We start from the raw sequence: 22,186 nt of genomic DNA, 5'->3' as shown, positions 1-22,186 counted from the left end.
TGGATATAAAATAATATGATATTAAAGAACCGTCTTTAAATACAAGTGAATACAATTTTTTTTTATTATTTTCGAATTTTACTACGTAAATAAATATAAATACTTATATTAATATTTTGTAGATTAATAAATATTATATGAAATATTATAATTACAATATAGAGAAAATATAAAATTTATATTTTTGAAGAAAAAAACTTTTAAAAAATATTTTCTTTTAAATAACATTTTCTATAATTGTAAGTGAAATATTTTTTCATATAACTATTTTTGTAACTGTCATAATTTTTTTTAATTATTTATCGAACGAGTACATTATAGTTTATATATCGATAAAATATTTACGATATAAGCAATGGCCGAACTATGGCGCGCTAAATCGATCGCGCATCTTTATGATCCATATAATACCTCATTTATGAATTGCTCAAAAGAATCTTATTCCTTTTTATTGTTATAATCAATAGAATTAAATTTCAAGATTATTTAAAGAAATAATATCAAATATTTTTTATAAACGTGATATAATAAATTATCGAAAAATATATATCATATTCAAGCATTTGTTGAAACATATCGACGCAGTAAATCAATGGCGCAGCTTCATAGCGCATGTGACAATTCGCGGAGTCTGGAGTATCAGTAGGAAGTCAGTAGGAGTCAGATATCCCTCCCTTCTCACGGGGATGCTCACAAAAGAGAGTTAAGCCACTGTACCTACCGTGACTACTTAATATATAAGCGAAACGGTAACAGGTGACAGACCAGGAACACGTTTTATCGAACGAAAGAATTAGAATATTAAAATGAAGGAGCACGAGGCAACAGGAACCTGCCAAAAGAAACCAACGAAATTGCGAAATCTCATTTACAAGACTGAAGCTTTTGATTCTTTGCATGCTGGAAATGCAGAGGTAATGAAAGAAATTTTTGAAATTCCTTTTTTCGATTTATTTTTTTATTTTTTATTACTTTATATATTTTATGTACATAGAAATTATCATTTAAAAATTTTAATGTTTAATATTATATATTATTGAATATTATTGAATAGCGTAGGAGTTCGAATAAAACTGCGAATATAGACAAATTTGTAAAATTATATGATGCATATATGTAATACACATATTTTTTCAAATAATTGGAATAATTAATTTTAAAACAATTGAAATGTGTAATTGAAATGAAAGAAACTATATAATAATAAAAAATATTTTTATTTGTATATATATATATATATATATATAAGAGATTATAATTTATATTATAATCTCTTATAAAATTAAATATCTAAGATTAAAAGTTAAAATAATTTAAATAAATCTCCATATTTTGATTAGCGTAATAATAATGATGTTTTATTTTGAATGTAATTGTAACATGTTAAATTATTTTATTTAAATAAATAAAATATTATTGCTAAAACATTTTACAAATAATTAAGAAGATATAAAATCTTGTGAAATTAAAAAATATTATATTAATTTTACTTTAATCTTATCTTTTTTTTTAGAAAACATTGTGCTCTGGTCAAGTATGTCTTGGTAGCGTTATGCAGTTACCAATTCATGGTACAGAGCCGCGATCAAAAGAAGAAATTCTTCTACATGCGAAAGATTTTCTGGAACAATATTTTTCTTCTATTAGAAGGTAAAAAAGATTTAAAACATATTTTTATACGTAACTAAACATATTTTTATAATTTTCTATTAAATATGTTAAATATTATTTATTTTTTTAAAAAATAGATTAAATAGCGAAGCACATCGTATTCGTTGGGAAAGTGTACAAAAAGAAGTTACAGTTACTGGTACTTATCAATTAACTGAAACAGAATTAGTTTTTGGAGCGAAGCTAGCATGGCGTAATGCTACAAGATGCATTGGTCGTATTCAATGGTCTAAATTACAGGTATGTAACAATTTAAACTTATATTTATTATATATTATTTATTATATATTAAAGTATTATAAAAGTCTGAAAATCTAAATTAAAAAAATTAAAAATATATTCAATAATATTTTCTTATTATAAACTTTAATATTTTTTCATTAATATAAAAATAAAGATGAATAAAGAAAAATATTATAATTATCTGAAAGCAAATCTTCTTCTCTACTTCTCTTTTCTTTCCAGTTCACATATAAAATTAAATATCATTCTTCAAGTTTATAATCTTCAATTATAGGTATTTGATTGCCGTTATGTCACAACAACTAGCGGCATGTTTGAAGCTTTATGCAATCATATTAAATATAGCACAAACAAAGGAAATATTAGGTAATTAAATAATAAAAATATTTTTCATTTAATATTATTATTGTCTCACGTTATTATTTTATTTGATTTTCAGATCTGCAATAACAATATTTCCGCAACGTACGGATGGAAAACATGATTATAGAGTGTGGAATCATCAATTAATAAGTTATGCAGGATATAAAAATCCGGATGGTACCATAATTGGCGATCCTGCAAATATTGAATTCACTGAGGTAAAATAAATCTTCTCTAAAAAATCTTTTCAATTCGTTTGTTACTTTTAATTAATTTCAAAATTATTACACAATTTATTGTTTTCACAGCTATGTATGAAATTAGGTTGGAAAAGTGCACGTACTCGTTTCGACATATTACCATTGATATTATCGGCAAATGGTCATGATCCTGATTATTTCGACATTCCAAATGAACTTGTTTTAGAAGTACCCCTTAGTCATCCAACGTAAGTATTTCTATTCGTTATTTTTAGATCATTCATTAATTTTTATTTACTTATCGTAGATATGATTGGTTTGAAAAATTAGAATTAAAATGGTTCGCAGTTCCTGCTGTATCTGGAATGGTATTTGATTGCGGAGGATTAGAATTTACAGCCGCACCATTCAATGGTTGGTATATGAGTACTGAAATTGGATCGAGAGATTTATGCGATGTTCAACGATATAATTTATTAGAGGTATATTTTTATACAATTTTAATATTAATTATAAAAAAATAAGTATATTAAAATAAATTTTATTTATAGACAATTGCAACTCATATGGGATTAGATACAAGAACATCTACTTCGTTATGGAAAGACAAAGCTATGATAGAAGCTAATGTCGCTGTTTTGCACAGTTTTCAAGTATATACGAGAACGAAATATCTTTATTCAAAAATTTTTTATAAAGAATAATAACAAACTTTTGAAATTTTTTTTAGATGAAAAATGTAACAATTGTAGATCATCATACGGCTTCAGAATCTTTTATGAAACATTATGAAAATGAAATGCGATTAAGAAATGGATGTCCAGCTGATTGGCTATGGATAGTACCACCGATATCAGGATCAGCTACACCTGTATTCCATCAAGAAATGGCTCTTTATTATTTAAAGCCGTCATATGATGCTCAGGTTCTTATAAATAAATTATATATAATACAATATGAAATAGATAATAAAAATTTATTACATATATTAGATGCAGGATGCAATTTTTGTATTTCCATATAATTATTATAGGAACCTGCTTGGAAAACACATGTTTGGAAAAAAGGTCGTGATAAGAAATCAACTTCTAAAAAGCCAAGACGAAAATTTCATTTTAAGCAAATTGCAAGGTAAATCATCATAAATATATAAAAAGAGAGAAAAATAAATTTATAAAATTTACAAATCATATTAATTAATAATTTTAGAGCAGTAAAATTTACATCTAAATTATTTGGAAGAGCTTTATCTCGAAGAATAAAAGCTACAGTATTATTTGCCACGGAAACTGGTACATCACAAATGTATGCTGAAAAACTTAGCGAATTATTAGGACATGCTTTCCACTCGCAGGTATTTAATTATTTAATTATATAATTAAATATGTTTAAATATTATAGGAATTTTAAATTCCATTAATCAATCTTTAAAAAATAATAAAAGATATTTGAAACTTTTAATTTTAGGTACTTTCCATGTCAGATTATGATATTAGTAATATAGAACACGAAGCTTTATTATTAGTTATAACATCTACTTTTGGAAATGGTGATCCTCCAGAAAATGGCGAAGTAAATTTATTATTTTTTATTTTAATTATTTGAAATTTAAATTATTATTATTAAAATTTAAATAATTTTATATAAATTTTATTTTTTAGGCTTTCGCACAAAATTTATATGCAATGAAAATGAATGAAACGTACATTAATAGTGGCAATAAAATAAGGTATTATAATTTTAATATAATAAAATTCATAAATTATATTATAATTATTTATATTGTAATTATAGTTTGGCAACTTCAAAATCGTTTATTAAAGCAAATAGTCAAACAGAAGTAAGCAATTCAAAAAAACTGGACAGGTTGGATTCTCTTCGGGGTTCAACCACAGATTCTCAAACAGAAGATAATTTTGGTCCTTTAAGCAATGTTAGGTATATTATTGAATATATTTATTTATAATCAATTTATAAATATGAAATGAAATCTCTAATTCCTTTCTTCAGATTTGCTGTTTTTGCATTGGGATCATCAGCATATCCAAATTTTTGTGCATTTGGTCGTTATGTGGATAATTTATTAGGCGAATTAGGTGGAGAACGATTGTTAAAATTGGCACAAGGAGATGAAATGTGTGGACAAGAACAAGCTTTTCGAAAATGGGCAGCCGATACTTTTGCTGTTCGTATCTTATTTGTAATTATTTATATTTATTATCATAAACATTTTTTTAACATTTCTTGTAATTTTCAGGTTGCATGTGAAACTTTCTGTTTAGATGATGATGATACTTTGCTTGAAGTTGCTTTATCTTTAGGATCAGAAGCTTTATCAGCAGCAACTGTTCGTTTTATAGAAGCTGAACCCCAACCAATTGGCAAAGGTATATTTATTCATAGTTATTAATTACATTTTTATTTTTATAATTGCAATATTTCAGCTTTAAGCAAATGTCACAACAGAAACGTAACTACTTGTAATATGTTTCGAAAAACAAATTTAAGCGGTGATTCATCGAGGTAATTATATGAAAATTAAATAAATAATAGTTTCATGATAATAATATAATAAATTTAACTTTATATTTTTATCTTTTATAGTGGAACTACATTACTCTTAGAACTCGATGATATAGCAAGTATGGAAATATTATATAAACCTGGTGATCATTTGGGAGTTTTTGCATGTAATAGATCAGAATTAGTAGAAGCAATTTTAAAACGAGTACAAACTCCTTTTGATCCAGACGTACCAATTGAATTACAAATACAAAAACAATCTCATACTCCTAATGGTTTGTTTTTTTTTTTTTTAATATTATTGAAATTGCTGTATTATTATTGAATTCATTTTTTATTATAATTTTTTTTTTTTTGTATATAGGAATCGTAAAAACATGGATAGCACATGATAGATATTTACCCAATTCCTTGAGAATATTATTAAAAAGATTTTTAGATATCACTACACCACCAACGCCGAACCTTCTTAGATATTTTGCATCCATTGCTACAAATCCAAAAGAACAAGCTCAACTCAATCTTTTAGCTTCTGTAAATATTTAATTAATTAATTAATTTTAATTTCTACTAAAAAATTTAATTATGATTGTTAAAAATTACTGAAAAAATATGAAATTTTAATAATTTTCTTTTATAAAAAGGATCCAGCAGTTTATGAGGATTGGAGACACTGGAAATTTCCTAATTTAGTAGAAGTATTGGATGAATTTCCATCCGTAAGACCTTTTGCACCATTATTATTACTTCATTTAACTCCTTTGCAACCAAGATTTTATAGTATATCTTCATCTCCGGATGTACATCAAGGACAAATACATCTTACCGTTGCTGTCGTTCAATACAAAACACAAGGTAATTCTTAATTTTAAATTATATAATATATTTTTGAATTATATGAAGAAGATAATTTTTTATTTAAAAATAAAATTATTTTTAAAAAATTAGATGGTTTTGGACCAATCCATTACGGAGTTTGTTCCAATTATTTACGCGAGATATCAGATGGAGAACCTTTATATGTATTTGTACGTAGGTAAGTTTTTTGTTTTTAAAACTAAGTTTTAATAATTCGATATACACAAAATTTCTTCTAGATTTTCTTTTATTTATTTTATTTAGTGCGCCTAATTTTTATATGCCATCCGAACCAAAAGCACCGATGATATTAGTCGGACCAGGAACAGGAATTGCTCCATTTCGTGGTTTTTGGCATCATCGTCTCGCAGAAATAAAGCGCCGACCAGGTATAATCTGCTATATACTATGATTTATTAAAATAAATATATGATATTAATCATTTATAAATAAAATTTATAGATCTTGAATATGGAAAAGTCTGGTTATTTTTTGGTTGTCGTCAAAGAAATCTAGATCTCTATAGACAAGAGAAAGAAGAAATGGTAGAACTTGGCGTTTTAGATAAAATCTTCTTAGCTCTTTCACGAGAATCTGGTTTCAAAAAGGTTATAAAATGTTTTTTAAATAATTTATAATATCACTTTGTTATATTTAAAATATTATTATATATAATTTTAACAGACATATGTACAAGATTTAATTCAAGCGGAAGCTTCACAAATTTATGATATGTTAGTGTATGAAGGAGGTCATTTTTACGTTTGTGGTGATTGTACAATGGCAGAAGATGTTTATCAAACTTTAAAACATATTATACAAACTCATGGTGAAATGACAGATAAACAAGTTGAAGCATATATGTTATCACTACGTGTAAGTTATATCATAATTATTATTAATTTATTATTAAATATATTTTTTAATTTTTTACATAATATTTTTAGGATGAAAATCGTTATCATGAAGATATATTTGGTATTACTTTAAGAACAGCAGAAGTACATAATAGATCAAGAGAAACAGCAAGAAATAGAATGGCTGCCGAACCTTAAATTTTATTCTGATAAACATTTAAAAAATTTTGAAAAAATTTTGATTTTATAAATAATTTTCAATTACAAATATCATAAATTTAATTAAAATATCTAGATGTCCTTAATTTCCAACATATTGCACTATTATATGATTTATTATAATTTTATGATTATTATTATATATAAGTTTCTAGTATCATATGTATTATATTTTTTATGATATTAATAATTGAATGATTACGTAGATATAATATTAAGATTAATATATCTTTGGCTTTAACATTAAAAAAATAAAATTACATATCTAAATAATCTTACCATAAAATTAATTAATATTTCAATAAATTCATTTTAGCAATAATGTATTATTAGAAAAATATAAAGAACAAAGATATAAAACATGACATAAAATGATGTAACATAAAATTGAATATATTCGATTAATGAATTTTAATATATTATATTTTATCTTCACATATGAATGTATATAAAGTTATTAAATGAAATATATTAAAAGGAATTTGAACTTTATTTATAATAAAACATATTCGATATTTATAAAAGATTTGATTCCATTATTTTATTAAATAATTTAAATAGCTATTTATTTATTTCTATTTAATCAAATATAAATTTCTATGTAATCATAATGAACGAAAAATACATATGACTACTTTCATTTTTTTCTTTTATTTATATAGCAGTTTCAAGATCAGGTTTTTGTTTCTGACTGATATTAGATAATAATTTTTTTATTTCTGCAATTGCCTTTCCAGGATTCAAGCCCTATTTAAAAGAAAAATATTAATTTTTAATTGAGAAAGAAATTATATTTTTCAAATTATTTAAATACTATACTTACTTTTGGACAAGTACGAGTACAATTCATAATTGTATGACAACGATATACTGAATATGGATCTCGTAATTTTGCAAGACGTTCCTTTGCTTTACTATCACGCGAATCAATAATCCATCTGTAAGCCTGCATAAGTACAGCAGGTCCTAAATATTTATCACCATTCCACCAATATGATGGACAAGAAGTACTGCAGCAAGCACATAAGATACATTCATAGAGACCATCCTATATTATAAAGAAATATATTATTATATTATTAATGATGATTGTACAATTATTTTATTATATAATAAAATAAAAAATATAAATTTTATTAATTTTAATAATAATTTTAACATTTAGTTACCAATTTTTTACGATCTTCAACACTTTGTAAATATTGCTTTGCTCCAGTCTCCTTTGCATCACCACGTTGCAACCATGGTTGTATACTTTTATACTGATTATAAAAGTTATTTAAGTCGGGCACTAAGTCTTTTACTATATACATATGTGGTAATGGATAAATTTTACTAGTTGAATTTAAATTAGTATCAATTTTGCTAAAATAATAATGATTTATATTTTAATATGATAACTCTCTGATTTGAAAACTTCATGAAATTAATTGAAATATACCTTATACATGCTAATGTGTTTGTACCACCAATATTCATAGCACAGGAACCACAAATGCCTTCACGACAAGAACGACGAAAGGTTAAAGTTGGATCAATTTCATTCTTAATTTTAATCAATGCATCCAAAACCATAGGACCACAACTATAATAGTTTTTAAATTAAATAAATTTAAAATAATACAAAATTATTGAAAAATTATTACAAAATTTTTTAAATAACTTTTAAAATAAACTTACGTATTTAGATCAACTTTATATTCTTGCATATATGGTTTTTCATCAGGTTTATCTGGGTTCCAACGATATACAGCAAAACTTTTTAATTTAGCTTCAGATGCATTTTGATTTGCAGATATATGAAATCCTCTAACCTAAATCAATAAAAACTAATATAAAAATGAACTCAAATAAATTGACTAATATAAATTATGTAAAAAGAATTTAATTTAGAATTTAATAAATATATATTTAGATTAAATATTTAATTATTCATTGTTGATTATAAACTATACATTGAAATACAACAATATTTTTAAAGATATAATGATATATTTAATTAAATTTATATATATATTATATAAATACATTATAATGATATACCTAATTAATTCAATTGAATAAATTATTTAACAATAAAATAAACTATTTTTATATATTTATAACTTATACAATTATATGTATTAAAGAAAAAAAAAGTAACGTTAAAATAAAAATATTAAGTGGCATTGTTCAATTAATCATTGTTTTAATTAATTGTTAAAATGTCAAAATATATAAACGAAAAACAATTGAATTATATCATTAATAGAATAGATTAAAGTTAGATTTCGTTATAGATTTATACAATATTTTAAAAATATGAAATCAACAAATAATTCTAAGAAAAAATAATTTTTTAATTATCAAAGTTTCGATTTTTCCTAATACTTACTTGCCGAAATACATTTCTGCAAGCTTGAGGTGCGATGCCAGCCATTTTTTAAAAATGAATCAAGATGAAGACATTTGCAGTACCTATGTTATGTAAGTTATACACGTGAGGATGTACCAATCTAATTGTAATCTTTGCTTACGTAGAATATCTTTTTGAACCACTGTCAAATTCTATATTAATATTAATAATGTATGAAAGAGTTATTTAAAATAATTATTTGTAATTTATTTAATAAATAGATTTTTTTTATTTATTAAATAATATTTACATTATACAATCAATATTTTTTCAATAACATAATTGATACTTTAACTGAAATATAGATTTATTTTAATATGTAATATGTATATTTTATATACTATTTTACCCTTTAATTATAAATATATCTTATTATTTTTAAATAAATTTATAATTACTCTGCCATATATATTTTTATGTACTTTTATTTTATAAATATTTTAAAAAGTTTATTCATATTTTTTAATATAAATATCTTAATTAAAATTTAGGCTATTAAATTAAATTGTTTTAAAATTAAAACAACGAAATGTATTTATAAAAATTGATAATGCTCAACGTTTACGTATACATATATAGAGATGATATATATAAATATATATAAATTTTATTAATATTATACAAAACGGAATTATTAAATTGTGTCATCATGTATAGGTAATATATTCTTTCGATTGTAATTATTTAAATTTTCTATATGTATATGTAAATAATATAAATTTTGTATTATTTATATGTATAGGTTATGTTTCATATTGTTTCATTATTACTTTATCATATTTGAAAATTGAATTATTTTTCTAAAATTATTTTAAATAAATTTATTATTGCTATAATATAGATTAAATATATTTTAAAAATAAAAGTCAATATTGTAATTAAATAAAAAAATTATTATAATACATAACCTAATAACAAATATATACAATATATATATATATATATATATATATATATATTTTATTTGAAAGCGCTTTTAAATATTTTTATGTAAATATATTTTTATAAAAATTGAAAAAAGTCATTATATATCATTTGATCATATATTTTTTATCATAATTTTAAAATCATTAATTTCATTAATGATGATATAATTAATGATATAAATATAATAATATAAATGAAGCATATAATTTATATATGTAATTAATGAATATACTACGAATATTTCAATTAACGCCATGAAATTATTTATATATTCAAAGAATTTCAATAATTTTTATAATTGAATTTTAAATCAAAAAAGTAATACTATTTTCAGACGTATTTTATTATTTGAAAGCGCAATATTTCAAAATAAGTGCAATTTTAATAAACAATATATAGAACGAATGTATATGGCTGATATTATGAAAACAAAAGAATATGAAGGTCGTAAATTAATAGGGTGAGTCTAAAAATGAATAATTTCTTATGAATAAATAGAAAATATTTTAAAAAATTGTTTATAACACAGATTTTCAATGGATCAAATATACAGTGTTGTAGCTGATGTACAAAATTATAAAGAGTTTGTTCCATTTTGTAAAAAATCCGATGTTATATTCAAAAGTGACGATATGCTCAAAGCTAATCTGGTAATAGGTTTCCCACCTATAAATGAAAGTTATACATCAATAGTAACGACAATGCGTCCACATTTAGTAAAAGCCGAATGTTCAGATGGTAGATTATTTAATCATTTAAATACATTATGGCTTTTCAGTCCAGGATTAAAAAATAATGCTCAAACCTGCGTTATTGATTTTTCTTTATCATTTGAATTTAAGTCGATTATTTATTCACATTTATCAAATTTGTTTTTTAATGAAATCGTAAGACAAATGGAAAATGCCTTTATTGATGAAGCTAAACGTAGATATGGAAGACCATGTATAAAAACAGTACGATTAGAAAGATGATGCATAATTATATTAAATTAAGAAATAATTAATAAATTATTCAAAATATTGTAATTTATAAATAAAAAAATAGTTTTTAAACATTTTTCTTTTTTAATTTTATATAACTTTCTCAAATTAAACATTTAACAATTTTTTAAACATTTTCCTTTTTCAAATTTATATAAATTTTTCTCAAACTATGAATTATAATACATATATACATATATATATAATACACATATATATAATTATAAATTATAATTTTTATAATTACAATAATTTTTCGAAATATTTAATATAATTATACTGTGACTAATTTTAATATATTACACATTATTCAATAATATACATTATTTAATATTATTATATACATATATATTATTTAATACATTACTTAAGTATGTACTTATATATAATTTATAATAAAATTATTGCAAATTCTTTTCATATATCATAATAATTTATATTTATATGTTATATATGTTTATGTTATTTATTAATTTGTAAATTAAAACTCATATTTGAAAAATAAATTATTATAATTAATTAAGTCTATTGTTATTTAGTAATGTAATTTTCTTAAATCTTTAATAATTTTCTAATTCTTTAATTTTTAAGCATTAGTGTTATATGTTACATATATATTCCATGATTTGACATTAGTATAGAATTGAGTCATTGCTAGTTTATCTAAATTTTAGTTTATTACGATATGTACTACATATATTAAATATTTAACAGTATTATAAAATTTATTATTGAACAATTCAAATTATTGATTTTAAATGTATATGTTATATTAATATTGTACATGTCTTCATAATCATATAAATTTTATTTAAAGTATATATATAACGAAAAGAAATTTTCATAAAAATATGTTTAATGATTGCGGCTTTAACTAATCAAATATTATTTACTACGCGAGAAATTATGTATTTTAGCAGAAGAATGTCGCGATTTTATTATTGTCGTCAAAAATTATATTGCATGAATAATTTTCTGTTAGAAAAACATTCTGTATTCTCGTTTGTCGTTAATACATGGGTTATACCAAGGACATGCTATAGCACAGAAAACAAAATAAATTTTTCTAACTCTTTAACAAAGGACAAAATAAAAAAAATAGTTTCCAAATTTAATTCAGAAGAACGAGAGCTTTTTTTAAAAACTCTTGAAGAATATAAATCAGAAGAAGATAGAGCTGGATATCAACGTAATTATTTTTCATAAAAATTATCATAATCAATATTAATTTTGATATCAATTTTAAAAACTCATTATATATATACTTATTATATAAAACTTTTATTTATATATGTAATTTTTTTATTTATTTGAGGTCAATTAGCTGCTTTTCGATGGTGCAATAAACTTGGAAGGCCTAGTAAAATACCATCATTAAAAAATGTGGATCCTACAGGCACATATTGTCCTGTTCCTGAAGATTGGCTTATGCGCAAGTATGGTAGGAATTTGAAAACATTTTAATTTTTCTAATTTCTCTCTAATGATTAGTAAATAACAATTCATAATAATAAATCAAAATATAACTTTCTTATATTATTAAATTAATTTGCAACTTAAAAAGGTAAATTAATTTTAATATTATTAAAATACATAAATTTTATGTTATTCTTAGTAATTTGAATTTTAAAAGTGAAAATATTTATTATTATCATATTGTGATTCAGTATAATTTTCACTATTTTTTAACAGTATAAAAAATTTTCTTCCATCGCACACTCCACATGGATATCAATCTGTAAGTCCATTTTATTAAATTGAACTATATATTTCATACAATTATGTGTTTTAATTATTTTATTTACTTCCTCTATTCTGACTGAACTTTCTGGATGTTTTAAAAAGACAACTATAGAACCACACTTAGGTAATATATTACATTACATATACATTTTATTTTTAACACAATATACACAATAATATTATATGCAATTAAAATTATTTAAATTATATTTTTATATCACATATTTTTTCAATTATAGAAACTATAAATTTATTCAATATAAGAACATAATATATAATGATAAATATTTGTAAATTTAATAAAAAAAACATTTCTTTGCAAATGTTTTTTATATTTCAATTTGTATTTCATATCTTTTTAATAAATATATATATATGTTATTTTATTAAATAATAATTCTTATAATTTCATAAAATAATTTAAATACATTTATGATTTAAGATATTGAACACTTTGAAAAATGCATATTTTTTACAAGAACTTTATAATGAGTTTCATCTATTAATTCAACAATGAACATAATGAATGCAGCAAGATACCCATATAAAAATAAATTGAACATTTAGGTAAATAATTTTAGAAATTTTCATTATATAAACAAAATTATTAAGATAACTTTCCATTACATTTTGTTTTTTTTATTACCTTTTTATTCTCAATTTTTATATATTTTATGTTTTTGCATGGCTCTATAAATACCCTTTTCTCAATGTAGAATATGTTTTATAAAATTTTATAATATTAAGTATTAGTATATATCTAGTACTTATTACTAATACTGATATATTTAATATATTTATATATTATATTGTTTAACAAATTTAATGTAAGTATTTTTTAGATAAAATTAAAAAAAAAATGTATTTTTATTTGAATAAAATTTTATTTTTCAAAATTTTGTGTATTTAATTAATTAACTAATTTTCCTATAGATTTTTATTTATTATTAAGTAATTAATATTATCAAGTATTTTGTTTATATTGTATACTGTTATTTAATATTTGAATAAATAATTTATGAAATTATTATTTAAAATTGTATTTTATAAATGGTATATATATATATATATATATATGTGTGTGTGTGTGTGTGTCTAAAAAAATAAATGCATGAATTTTTATAATTCTATATGTTATAAATATTAAAAACAAATTTCAATTTTTACAGATACTTATTATATTAATTAATTATTATTATTCTATGTTATAAAAGGACATATCTTCAAATTTTTTTCTTTCCTATTACAGTTGAAACTGTTCCAGAACCATCTACAAAAGATCTAATTTTAGGTATGAATTTTTAAATACTTTAATATTTAATAAAATAAAATATTTTTTAAAAATATATGCATAATAAAATAATTTATATAATAGAAAATTATAATATATCTTTTATTACAAAGAATATTTAATTATAGTATTATAAAATATAAAATATATAATATTAATTATATATATGTATATAAATATATAAAAATGTATATTTTTGCAGTTACGATTTCAAATGCAATTCCATTCATTGGTTTCGGTTTTCTTGACAATTTCATCATGATAGTTGCTGTATGTATAATGAATATATATCATTTATATTGAAATTAATAATGTCATCATTTCAGGGAGATCAAATTGAGATGATGTTAAGTAAAAAATTTCCAATTTCAACTATGACGGCTGCCGCTTTAGGAAATACAATATCTGATATAATAGGAATTGGATCTGTAGACTATGTAGAACGTTTTGCTCAAAGTGTTGGTTTTAAAGCACCAAAACTTACACCTATGCAATTAAATCTTCGTAAAACAAAAGCAGCTGCTAACATGGTATATCTATTTTACTTTTTAATGATTTACATCAAATAAGGAAACTTAGAAAAAAATTTTAATTTAGGGGCGAGTTATTGGAGTTACAGTTGGTTGTATTATTGGAATGACACCTATTCCAATTTTTTCCTATTTTCATAACAATGATTGAAATTGTATATATTAAATTATAATAAAAAAAGAATTATCTATTTAGATAATTTTTTAAATATCCTTGTGACTTGAAATTTCGTAATTATTCGCAATATTAATTTAATGACAATCATAATGTTTGTGTAATATATAACATTAATCTCTGTAAGATGAATATACATATATATAATAATAATGTATTACCAAAGCTGTATAAGTAGCAAAAGTAAAAAATAAATCATTTTATGTCTTATATCCTAATCCTATTATCAATTATTATTATTATTGTCTAAGAATATTTGTAAAACTTGTATTTTAAGGTTATTATAGTATAAAAAAATTAATACTTCCATAAATATTTCATATTCTTTATTGAAAAAATGATTTTGTTAGTATAGAAGTTTTTATGAATTACAAGTTAGTAGAAAAAATATATATTTTTCTTTTTTGAAAACTTTTTTAATAAAAATAATATATTTTGATAAATGTTTAATATATTAATATATAATATTCAATGCTGATGATCAAATGTAAATTTTGTAATATAATTTGCGTAATATCGCCAGTCATGCAAAAATATTTTCAAATCTATGCTCAAAATTTGTTTCCAGAATTTTATTAAAGGTTCATCTGATATAGTAACATCAAATAGAAATTTGGTAGTTATTGATGTGTCTACATGTTTGGTTTTATCGATTGTTGTTTGCAATGATTTTTTTGATTCCATATCTGAATGTTGTGGTAACCAGATCATTATAGAACTTAACCATCTCCAATTTACATTAGTAATCTTGTGGATTTTAATATGTTCACAATTCTGTTGAGACTGATTGCAATTTAATAAGAAAGAAGTAGATATAAAATCTGTTGTTAAAACATTTTCTGATAAAATTTCGATAGGTGATGTTATATCCATCTCTGAATTAAAATCTGCTTTCATAATATCTGTAGAATTAGTTACTTGTCTTGGATTGTTAAGTACTGTTCCTGGAAGATAGCTTGCAACTAAAGCAGAACCTAAAAGAGTAACTACTCCTGCAGTATATGTTGCTAAGCAAATAGATGATACATTTACTACAGCATGTGCTACTGCAATTAATTGCATTGAATTCATTAGACAACTTAATTCTGTATATGAAAACCAGCCTCTTTTTTGTGCTTCCTTATAAGCTATATCTCTTTCTAATTTCTGCAATCTTTCCCAAAAATCTTGATTATGAACAAAAACAGTCCAATCCTAATTAATAAATAATAATAAAATTAATAAATAAATCATAAATTTTAAAATTATAATTGATCATAAATTTATAAAATATATATATAAAATAATATAAATTAATATTAATTTACTTACAATAGCTTTAAGAAAATCTTTTTCTAACCGATTTATTTGTAATATAGTCAAATCAGCTGATTGTGCCCATTCAGTATTGAAAACTTCATCATCTTCTCCCTCATCGTTTAAAAATTTACTAGCCACCATCTGTAAAATAGAAAAAATCATAATATACATTTTAAATAATATTTCTTGAAAATATAATTTTATATAATAATTGAAATAATACCAAAGAAACAAGGAAGAGCTCAGAAGGTGCCACTTGTTGAAGATATTCTGGATTACAATCTTTTAATCTCTCCAAATATAACAATGCCAAAACAAGAGAACATGGTGATACACATGCATTTCTAGAAATTCTACTAGCCTCTTCTACATCTAATCTTTCAAGTGTATAACCACTCTTCACTTCAGTGAATAATTCTGCTGCCAATTCTAAGAATAAATTTTTATTATATAATCATGTATATTTAATAAAAAATATTTTCTTATTTATGTAACATTATTAAAACATTAAGTATTCTTTTAGATTATTATAATAAATTTATCAAATATATAAAAAACAAATAAATAAGAAATAATAACATATAGGTTATAAAAAAATATAAATTATTTTTAATTTAAATAATATTTATAAAATATATTAATATAATTAAAACATAAAATTATAAAATATTTATAACTTTTTTTTTATTTAATATAATTTAATCAATAAAAAATATATATATATTCATATATATATATATAAAAATTAAAAAATATTAGTAATACTAACCAGTAACAGGTAAACTGAGGCAATCAGTCACTGGCAGTTTTGCATAATAAAGCGATTTAGATATACGATTTAAAAAGTCATCATGATTACCCATGGTCTGTAAAGAAATAGAAATCTAAAATATTTTTAAATATGTTAAAAAATATAATAATGAATCACCTTTAATTTTGATGGAGTTTTCCTTTTCCTTGAAATATTTGACATTTTAAATAATAATAAAAGAAAAACAATTTTTTTTATGTAATATGTAAAAAATAAAAGCAAAAATTAATTTTTTTTTAATTCGAAAGAATGGTATTTTAAAGTAACGATATATAAAACTTAATTTTGATGAGAACAAGATGATTTATATTTCCTTTTCATAATGAATGGGGCTAAAAGTAAAACATCATTCGTACCAATATTCAATTAAATCTAATTTAAAAAATTAAAATATTTATTCATTAGATATATAGTATATATAGAAATTATATATATAGAAATTATATTTATAACAAAAGATTGAATAAAATGAAAAGTATTGTATATTTATTTTGATTACTTTCATAAAATAATATTATTCAATTGTATTGTTGGCATAACTGTAAGGCAATGAACTCATAATTGAATTACTAAAATCGAGTAGAATGAGTGAATAAGAAATTTTAATTTTGATATATAGAAATAAAGAAAAAAATCTGTTTTTTTCTATTATAAATAGAATATATAATTTTATGTTTAGCAGATATTAATAACTTGTGTTTGTTGATGTTCATATATTGTTTTGTATATAGCATGAATATACATACATATTAGTAATTCTTTTGTAGCTACTTTCATATACTAAATAGGTTATTTGACATATGTCAGATTTCTTATACTGAATTAGTGACTAATTGGTAGAATCGAGAAAGGGATGAACCAAATAAAAAGCGGTATCAAGTAATAATAAATCACGTGAAAATGTGGTGGTAGTGATGCGTTTAAAAGGGAAAAATAATACAAAATCATTTCAAAGCGTCTATAAGGTGCTCTCGCGTATATGCCGTAAGTATTCTCTATTTTATTTCTTAATTAATTGAATTTTCCAAATCATTTTTTTGTGAACTAATTTAATTATTGTTATATTATATTTCTTTTTTCTTTTTCATTGAATTTTAGCTAATTTGATTTTTAGTGAACTTTAAAAATTAAAAAAATTCATTATTTTATAATAAATTAATTATAAACTTAGAATATTTATATATAATAAATTATATATAATTATATATAATATATATATATATATATATATATATATATATATATATATATATATATATTCAGTTAAAAACTTTCATTTCATATATATTCTATGATTATTCTATGATTATGATATAAAGAGGAATATTATATAGAAAATATTGTTTTATGAAGTGTTATGAATTTATGAATAAAAATATATAAAATTAGAAAGAATTAATTGTTTCATTAGGAACTGCAGATAAAGGACAACTTGATGGTTTCATGGCTGATGGTGCAGTGCCGCCAATAAAGAATGGGCATAATTGTAATAATATGGGTTTCGCAACACAACCAGTAAAACAAACTTCCGATGTTTCTAATACTGTTTATGCTGTGGGGCAATATGCTCCGAAAGTTTTAAGGAATTTAAATGCCCAAAGACTAAAAAATCAATTTAGTGATGTAGGCCTGGTTGCTGGTGGTAGTGTTATTAGAGCACACAGATCAGTTCTTGCAGCAGGAAGTGCGTATTTTAATGCTATGTTTACTGGTGGTTTGGTTGAAGAACAGCAGGAGTTAGTAGAAATTCATTCAGTATCAGCTAATATTCTTTCTCTCTTGGTGGATTTCATTTATACTGGGAATGTTGATATTACCCAGGATAATGTTCAAGAATTATTTGCAGCTGCTGATATGTTAGAATTAGATGAAGTAGTGTTTGGTTGCATTACTTATTTGAAACAGCAATTGCATTATTCAAATGCTCTTGGGATTTATAGGTGAGATAAGTAAAATTAAAAAAATTTATCTAGACTATTATATAGGATTATTTATAAAATAATTACATTAAATAGATTTGCAGAAGCACATAACAGATTAGATCTTTCGGAGACTGCCCTACGCTTTATACAAGTCAATTTTCCTCAAGTGTCTCAAGAAGAAGAATTTTTAGATTTGCCAAAAGAACATCTTGTTCATTTTCTTAGTAGTGATTATATTCATATTGATACTGAATTCCAGGTTTATATTTTTACAAATTATTTTCTAAATATTAACTTCTTATAATTCAATTATATTTTAAATATTTTTAAAATTTTTAATTTTTATATTATATTTTATTATATTTTATTAGGTCTTCCAAGCAGCATATAATTGGATTATTCATGATATACCAACAAGAAGATGTTATGTATTTGAAATATTAAGTCATATACGTTTACGGCTGTGTTCATTAGCAAGATTGGAACGAGTTATTTTGGAATGTAAAGATGCAAGTCTTATTGTTGCATTAAGATCTATACAAAAAGATTTAGTATCAAATAAAGGATGTCTTGTGCCTCTTCACGCACAACCTAGACTTTGTGCTAAGAAAAATATTTTAGTGATTGGTGGATCTAGACGAGAACATTCTGCAGACAGTTGGGGAAGAGCTGCTGAAAGTACTTATGAAACAATTGAAAAATATGATATATTTACAGGGTATAATTTTTTATATTATTTAATATTAACTTACTAAAAATTATGCAATTACCAAATATCAAATCATTGAATTATAATTATTTCTTTAGTGAATGGAGTGAAGTAGCACCAATTGGTATAGGTCGAATACTACCAGGTGTCGCATTATTAGATGGTAAAGTTTATGTTGTTGGCGGAGAACTTGAATCATGTATTATCGCTAATTGCGAATGTTATGATCCACGTGATAATGTATGGACTTCGATTGCTTGTATGGAAGAACCTAGATGTGAATTTGGACTTTGTGCCTTGGATAATAGTTTATATGCATTTGGTGGTTGGGTAGGTGAAGATATTGGTGGATCAATAGAAATATATGATCCAATAACTAATTCTTGGACACTTGATGGACAACTTCCAGAACCTAGATTCAGTATGGGAGTAGTTGCTTATGAAGGTAAATAAAACTAAACAATAAATAATTAAATCAAATAAAATATATTAAAATATATAATATAATATTATATATTAATTCACCATTTAGGATTGATATATGTTGTTGGTGGTTGTACACATAATAGTAGACATCGTCAAGATGTAATGAGTTATAATCCAGTAACAAGAGAATGGACTCACTTAGCTCCAATGCTCACTCCGCGTTCACAAATGGGTATCACTATTCTTGATGGATATATTTATGTTGTTGGTGGTACTAATAAAAATCAAGAAGTTCTGACGTCCGTTGAACGATATTCCTTTGAAAAGGTAATATTTATTTAATATATTTATTTAAATTTTTTATATATTAAAATTTTTTATTATTTCAGAATAAATGGAGTACTGTTGCATCTATGAATATGGGTAGATCATATCCTGCAGTTGCAGCAGCTGATAGTCGACTTTATGTTATAGGAGGTGATCAATCTCAGGAAATCAATTTTTTTCGGACACAGATTACAATTTCTACCGTCGAATGTTATGATCCCCATTCAAATAAATGGCATGAATGTGCATCATTGCCGACGAGTAGAGGTGAAGCGGCGGCAATTGTTGCACCTTTTTGATTGAAATTTTTGTTTGATCATATCACCTTAATCACGTGCATTCCCTTTTAAATTTCATGAAATTTGAGCATCTAGTAAAAATTTCTTGAACGTAAATATGAAATAAGAAAAAATCAAAGAAGAAACATGTTATTGATTATGTTCATTTACGTCATATATAAATTTGACGAAACAAACATAATCTTCGATGTATTTTTTTATAGATCAAATTTTAACAATCGATAGCATTTTTTCTATGAACATATGATGCAAGAGGATTTGAAAGAAAAGATAAATGTTCCATTATTACAGTGCTATTTTCTGTATCCTTGATATTATATTATGTATGCTGATTTTCATATAAAATTACATATGTTAAAAAAAGAATATATATATATATTTAATAGTGAAGAAGTAGAGCTGAAATTGACTTCCATATATTTTAAACACTTTTTAGCATAAAAAAATTTTATTAATTGTAGAAATGATTGAAATCTTCACATTCTATAGTCATTTACCAAAGTTAATAAAAAATACGATATTCTAAATATAAAAAAATATGATATTCTATTGTAAATTTTATCACATTACACAAGAGAAAATGGAGAGTATATTTCTAATATACATGTAATATGTGTGAAATGAAATATTCTTACTTGTTAGTGAAAAATACAAGTGTGATATATCTAGTTTTCATCAAAAATGTTAAAGTTATGCGTGCTTGTGATATTTATCAATTTTAAATCTCTATAAATTATTATTTTCAATAATAAACCATATATACATATTTTGTTACTTATTCATTTTTGTCAGTGTAAGACAAATACTTAATAATGATATTATTGTCTTAATTAATTTAAAAAAAATCATGTAAAAATATTTTTTTTTCCATCTTTATAAATTGTGAAGTTATATTTTATTTATAGAGTCACATAATATTTGTTAAGTTGACTAATCAACTTTTATGTTATTAATGTTTTATAAAAAAAATTTTCAATTGAATCTGTTTTTTAAAGTGTATTTGATATTATGTTGAAATTAAAATTGAACATATTCTTTTTATATATCATAAAATTTGTAAGTAAACTTCATTTTTAAAGTTATAAAATAATAAATTTTAAAATGATATAAGACATTATAATATATTTGAAAAAAAAGTACATTTTGAAGAACTAATAATTATATTACACATATTACAACTTCATAAACATTAATAATAAGTACTTAGGCTGAAAATAATTTTTATAAAATGTATATATCAATGTGATTCTATAATCAACTGCTCTTAATATTTCAATTTCTATTTTATCAACTAATATATATATAATTCATATTTTTATCTAATTCTATGTACTACTTATACCAAAGTTTTGTTTAACAAATAGTTTATATAAAATATTATTGCAAAATAATATAACAATAATCTATATTGTAGG

The 22,186-nt window shown here is 22.4% G+C and overlaps 6 protein-coding genes across 9 annotated transcripts; 4 read left to right on the top strand and 2 right to left on the bottom strand.

Moving 5' to 3' along the window:
• Positions 1–649: 649 nt before the first annotated feature.
• On the top strand, positions 650–6,930 carry NOS (nitric oxide synthase). Its single transcript, NM_001012962.1, is given in 25 exon segments — positions 650–914; positions 1,514–1,650; positions 1,749–1,911; positions 2,189–2,280; positions 2,354–2,495; positions 2,586–2,725; positions 2,785–2,959; positions 3,029–3,130; positions 3,208–3,402; positions 3,511–3,608; positions 3,687–3,831; positions 3,945–4,049; positions 4,139–4,206; positions 4,272–4,415; positions 4,488–4,662; positions 4,735–4,864; positions 4,922–5,000; positions 5,082–5,275; positions 5,365–5,534; positions 5,645–5,855; positions 5,949–6,036; positions 6,123–6,247; positions 6,321–6,466; positions 6,543–6,734; positions 6,806–6,930. Coding segments are annotated over 25 exon segments (3,432 nt in total). The 5' UTR covers positions 650–806; the 3' UTR covers positions 6,914–6,930.
• A 553-nt stretch (positions 6,931–7,483) lies between these two features.
• On the bottom strand, positions 7,484–9,463 carry LOC551169 (succinate dehydrogenase [ubiquinone] iron-sulfur subunit, mitochondrial). Its single transcript, XM_026439382.1, has 6 exons — positions 9,309–9,463; positions 8,615–8,748; positions 8,376–8,519; positions 8,104–8,299; positions 7,758–7,982; positions 7,484–7,681 (listed from the first exon to the last, which is right to left on the bottom strand). The coding sequence occupies exons 1-6, from the start codon at positions 9,351–9,353 to the stop codon at positions 7,589–7,591; spliced, it is 837 nt and encodes a 278-aa protein (XP_026295167.1). The 5' UTR covers positions 9,354–9,463; the 3' UTR covers positions 7,484–7,588.
• Positions 9,464–9,924: 461 nt separating this feature from the next.
• On the top strand, positions 9,925–11,305 carry LOC725060 (coenzyme Q-binding protein COQ10 homolog B, mitochondrial). The gene is made up of 3 exons (XM_001120956.5): positions 9,925–9,986; positions 10,591–10,716; positions 10,786–11,305. Exons 1-3 carry the CDS (start codon positions 9,979–9,981, stop codon positions 11,228–11,230), a joined length of 579 nt encoding a protein of 192 aa, XP_001120956.3. The 5' UTR covers positions 9,925–9,978; the 3' UTR covers positions 11,231–11,305.
• Positions 11,306–11,878: 573 nt separating this feature from the next.
• LOC551215 lies at positions 11,879–14,994 on the top strand. 4 transcript variants are annotated; one of them, XM_026439379.1, is made up of 8 exons: positions 11,879–12,428; positions 12,555–12,675; positions 12,932–12,977; positions 13,085–13,106; positions 14,232–14,273; positions 14,476–14,543; positions 14,600–14,803; positions 14,871–14,994. In XM_026439379.1, exons 1-8 carry the CDS (start codon positions 12,098–12,100, stop codon positions 14,952–14,954), a joined length of 918 nt encoding a protein of 305 aa, XP_026295164.1. In that variant the 5' UTR covers positions 11,879–12,097; the 3' UTR covers positions 14,955–14,994. The 4 variants fall into 4 exon arrangements, with proteins under 4 accessions (XP_026295164.1, XP_016767005.2, XP_026295166.1 ...); XM_016911516.2 differs by lacking the exon at positions 12,932–12,977 and having other exon boundaries at positions 12,555–12,680; positions 13,095–13,106; XM_026439381.1 differs by lacking the exons at positions 12,932–12,977; positions 13,085–13,106 and having other exon boundaries at positions 12,555–12,680; positions 14,247–14,273.
• A 288-nt stretch (positions 14,995–15,282) lies between these two features.
• On the bottom strand, positions 15,283–17,389 carry LOC551256 (protein CNPPD1). The gene is made up of 5 exons (XM_623647.6): positions 17,206–17,389; positions 17,047–17,143; positions 16,501–16,706; positions 16,290–16,418; positions 15,283–16,172 (listed from the first exon to the last, which is right to left on the bottom strand). Exons 1-5 carry the CDS (start codon positions 17,248–17,250, stop codon positions 15,447–15,449), a joined length of 1,203 nt encoding a protein of 400 aa, XP_623650.3. The 5' UTR covers positions 17,251–17,389; the 3' UTR covers positions 15,283–15,446.
• Positions 17,390–17,670: 281 nt separating this feature from the next.
• LOC724969 (actin-binding protein IPP) lies at positions 17,671–21,537 on the top strand. Its single transcript, XM_006563969.2, has 7 exons — positions 17,671–18,072; positions 18,500–19,028; positions 19,104–19,269; positions 19,382–19,728; positions 19,818–20,164; positions 20,252–20,472; positions 20,535–21,537. Exons 1-7 carry the CDS (start codon positions 18,003–18,005, stop codon positions 20,769–20,771), a joined length of 1,917 nt encoding a protein of 638 aa, XP_006564032.3. The 5' UTR covers positions 17,671–18,002; the 3' UTR covers positions 20,772–21,537.
• The last annotated feature ends 649 nt before the right edge of the window (positions 21,538–22,186 follow it).

This window comes from Apis mellifera, linkage group LG3, assembly GCF_003254395.2.
Source record: "Apis mellifera strain DH4 linkage group LG3, Amel_HAv3.1, whole genome shotgun sequence".
Taxonomy (NCBI): Eukaryota; Metazoa; Arthropoda; class Insecta; order Hymenoptera; family Apidae; genus Apis; species Apis mellifera.
Note: the sequence above shows the minus strand (reverse complement) of the source record. Positions and strands in the feature narration are given on the sequence as shown.

Coding starts and splice junctions, on each gene's coding strand:
- LOC551169 (XM_026439382.1), bottom strand. CDS start 9,353: ATGGCTGGCATCGCACCTCAAGCTTGCAGAAATGTATTTCGGCAA. Junction 8,749..9,308: donor GCAGAAATGTATTTCGGCAA/GTAAGTATTAGG, acceptor TTATTGATTTAG/GTTAGAGGATTTCATATATC. Junction 7,983..8,103: donor TTGAAGATCGTAAAAAATTG/GTAACTAAATGT, acceptor TTTATAATATAG/GATGGTCTCTATGAATGTAT.
- LOC725060 (XM_001120956.5), top strand. Junction 10,717..10,785: donor GAAGGTCGTAAATTAATAGG/GTGAGTCTAAAA, acceptor TTTATAACACAG/ATTTTCAATGGATCAAATAT.
- LOC551215 (XM_026439379.1), top strand. CDS start 12,098: ATGATTGCGGCTTTAACTAATCAAATATTATTTACTACGCGAGAAATT. Junction 14,544..14,599: donor ATTTCATCATGATAGTTGCT/GTATGTATAATG, acceptor TCATCATTTCAG/GGAGATCAAATTGAGATGAT. Junction 14,804..14,870: donor CAAAAGCAGCTGCTAACATG/GTATATCTATTT, acceptor ATTTTAATTTAG/GGGCGAGTTATTGGAGTTAC.
- LOC551256 (XM_623647.6), bottom strand. CDS start 17,250: ATGTCAAATATTTCAAGGAAAAGGAAAACTCCATCAAAATTAAAG. Junction 16,419..16,500: donor AGCTCTTCCTTGTTTCTTTG/GTATTATTTCAA, acceptor TCTATTTTACAG/ATGGTGGCTAGTAAATTTTT. Junction 16,173..16,289: donor AAGATTTTCTTAAAGCTATT/GTAAGTAAATTA, acceptor TTTATTAATTAG/GATTGGACTGTTTTTGTTCA.
- LOC724969 (XM_006563969.2), top strand. CDS start 18,003: ATGCGTTTAAAAGGGAAAAATAATACAAAATCATTTCAAAGCGTCTAT. Junction 19,270..19,381: donor ATATTGATACTGAATTCCAG/GTTTATATTTTT, acceptor ATATTTTATTAG/GTCTTCCAAGCAGCATATAA. Junction 19,729..19,817: donor AAATATGATATATTTACAGG/GTATAATTTTTT, acceptor TTATTTCTTTAG/TGAATGGAGTGAAGTAGCAC.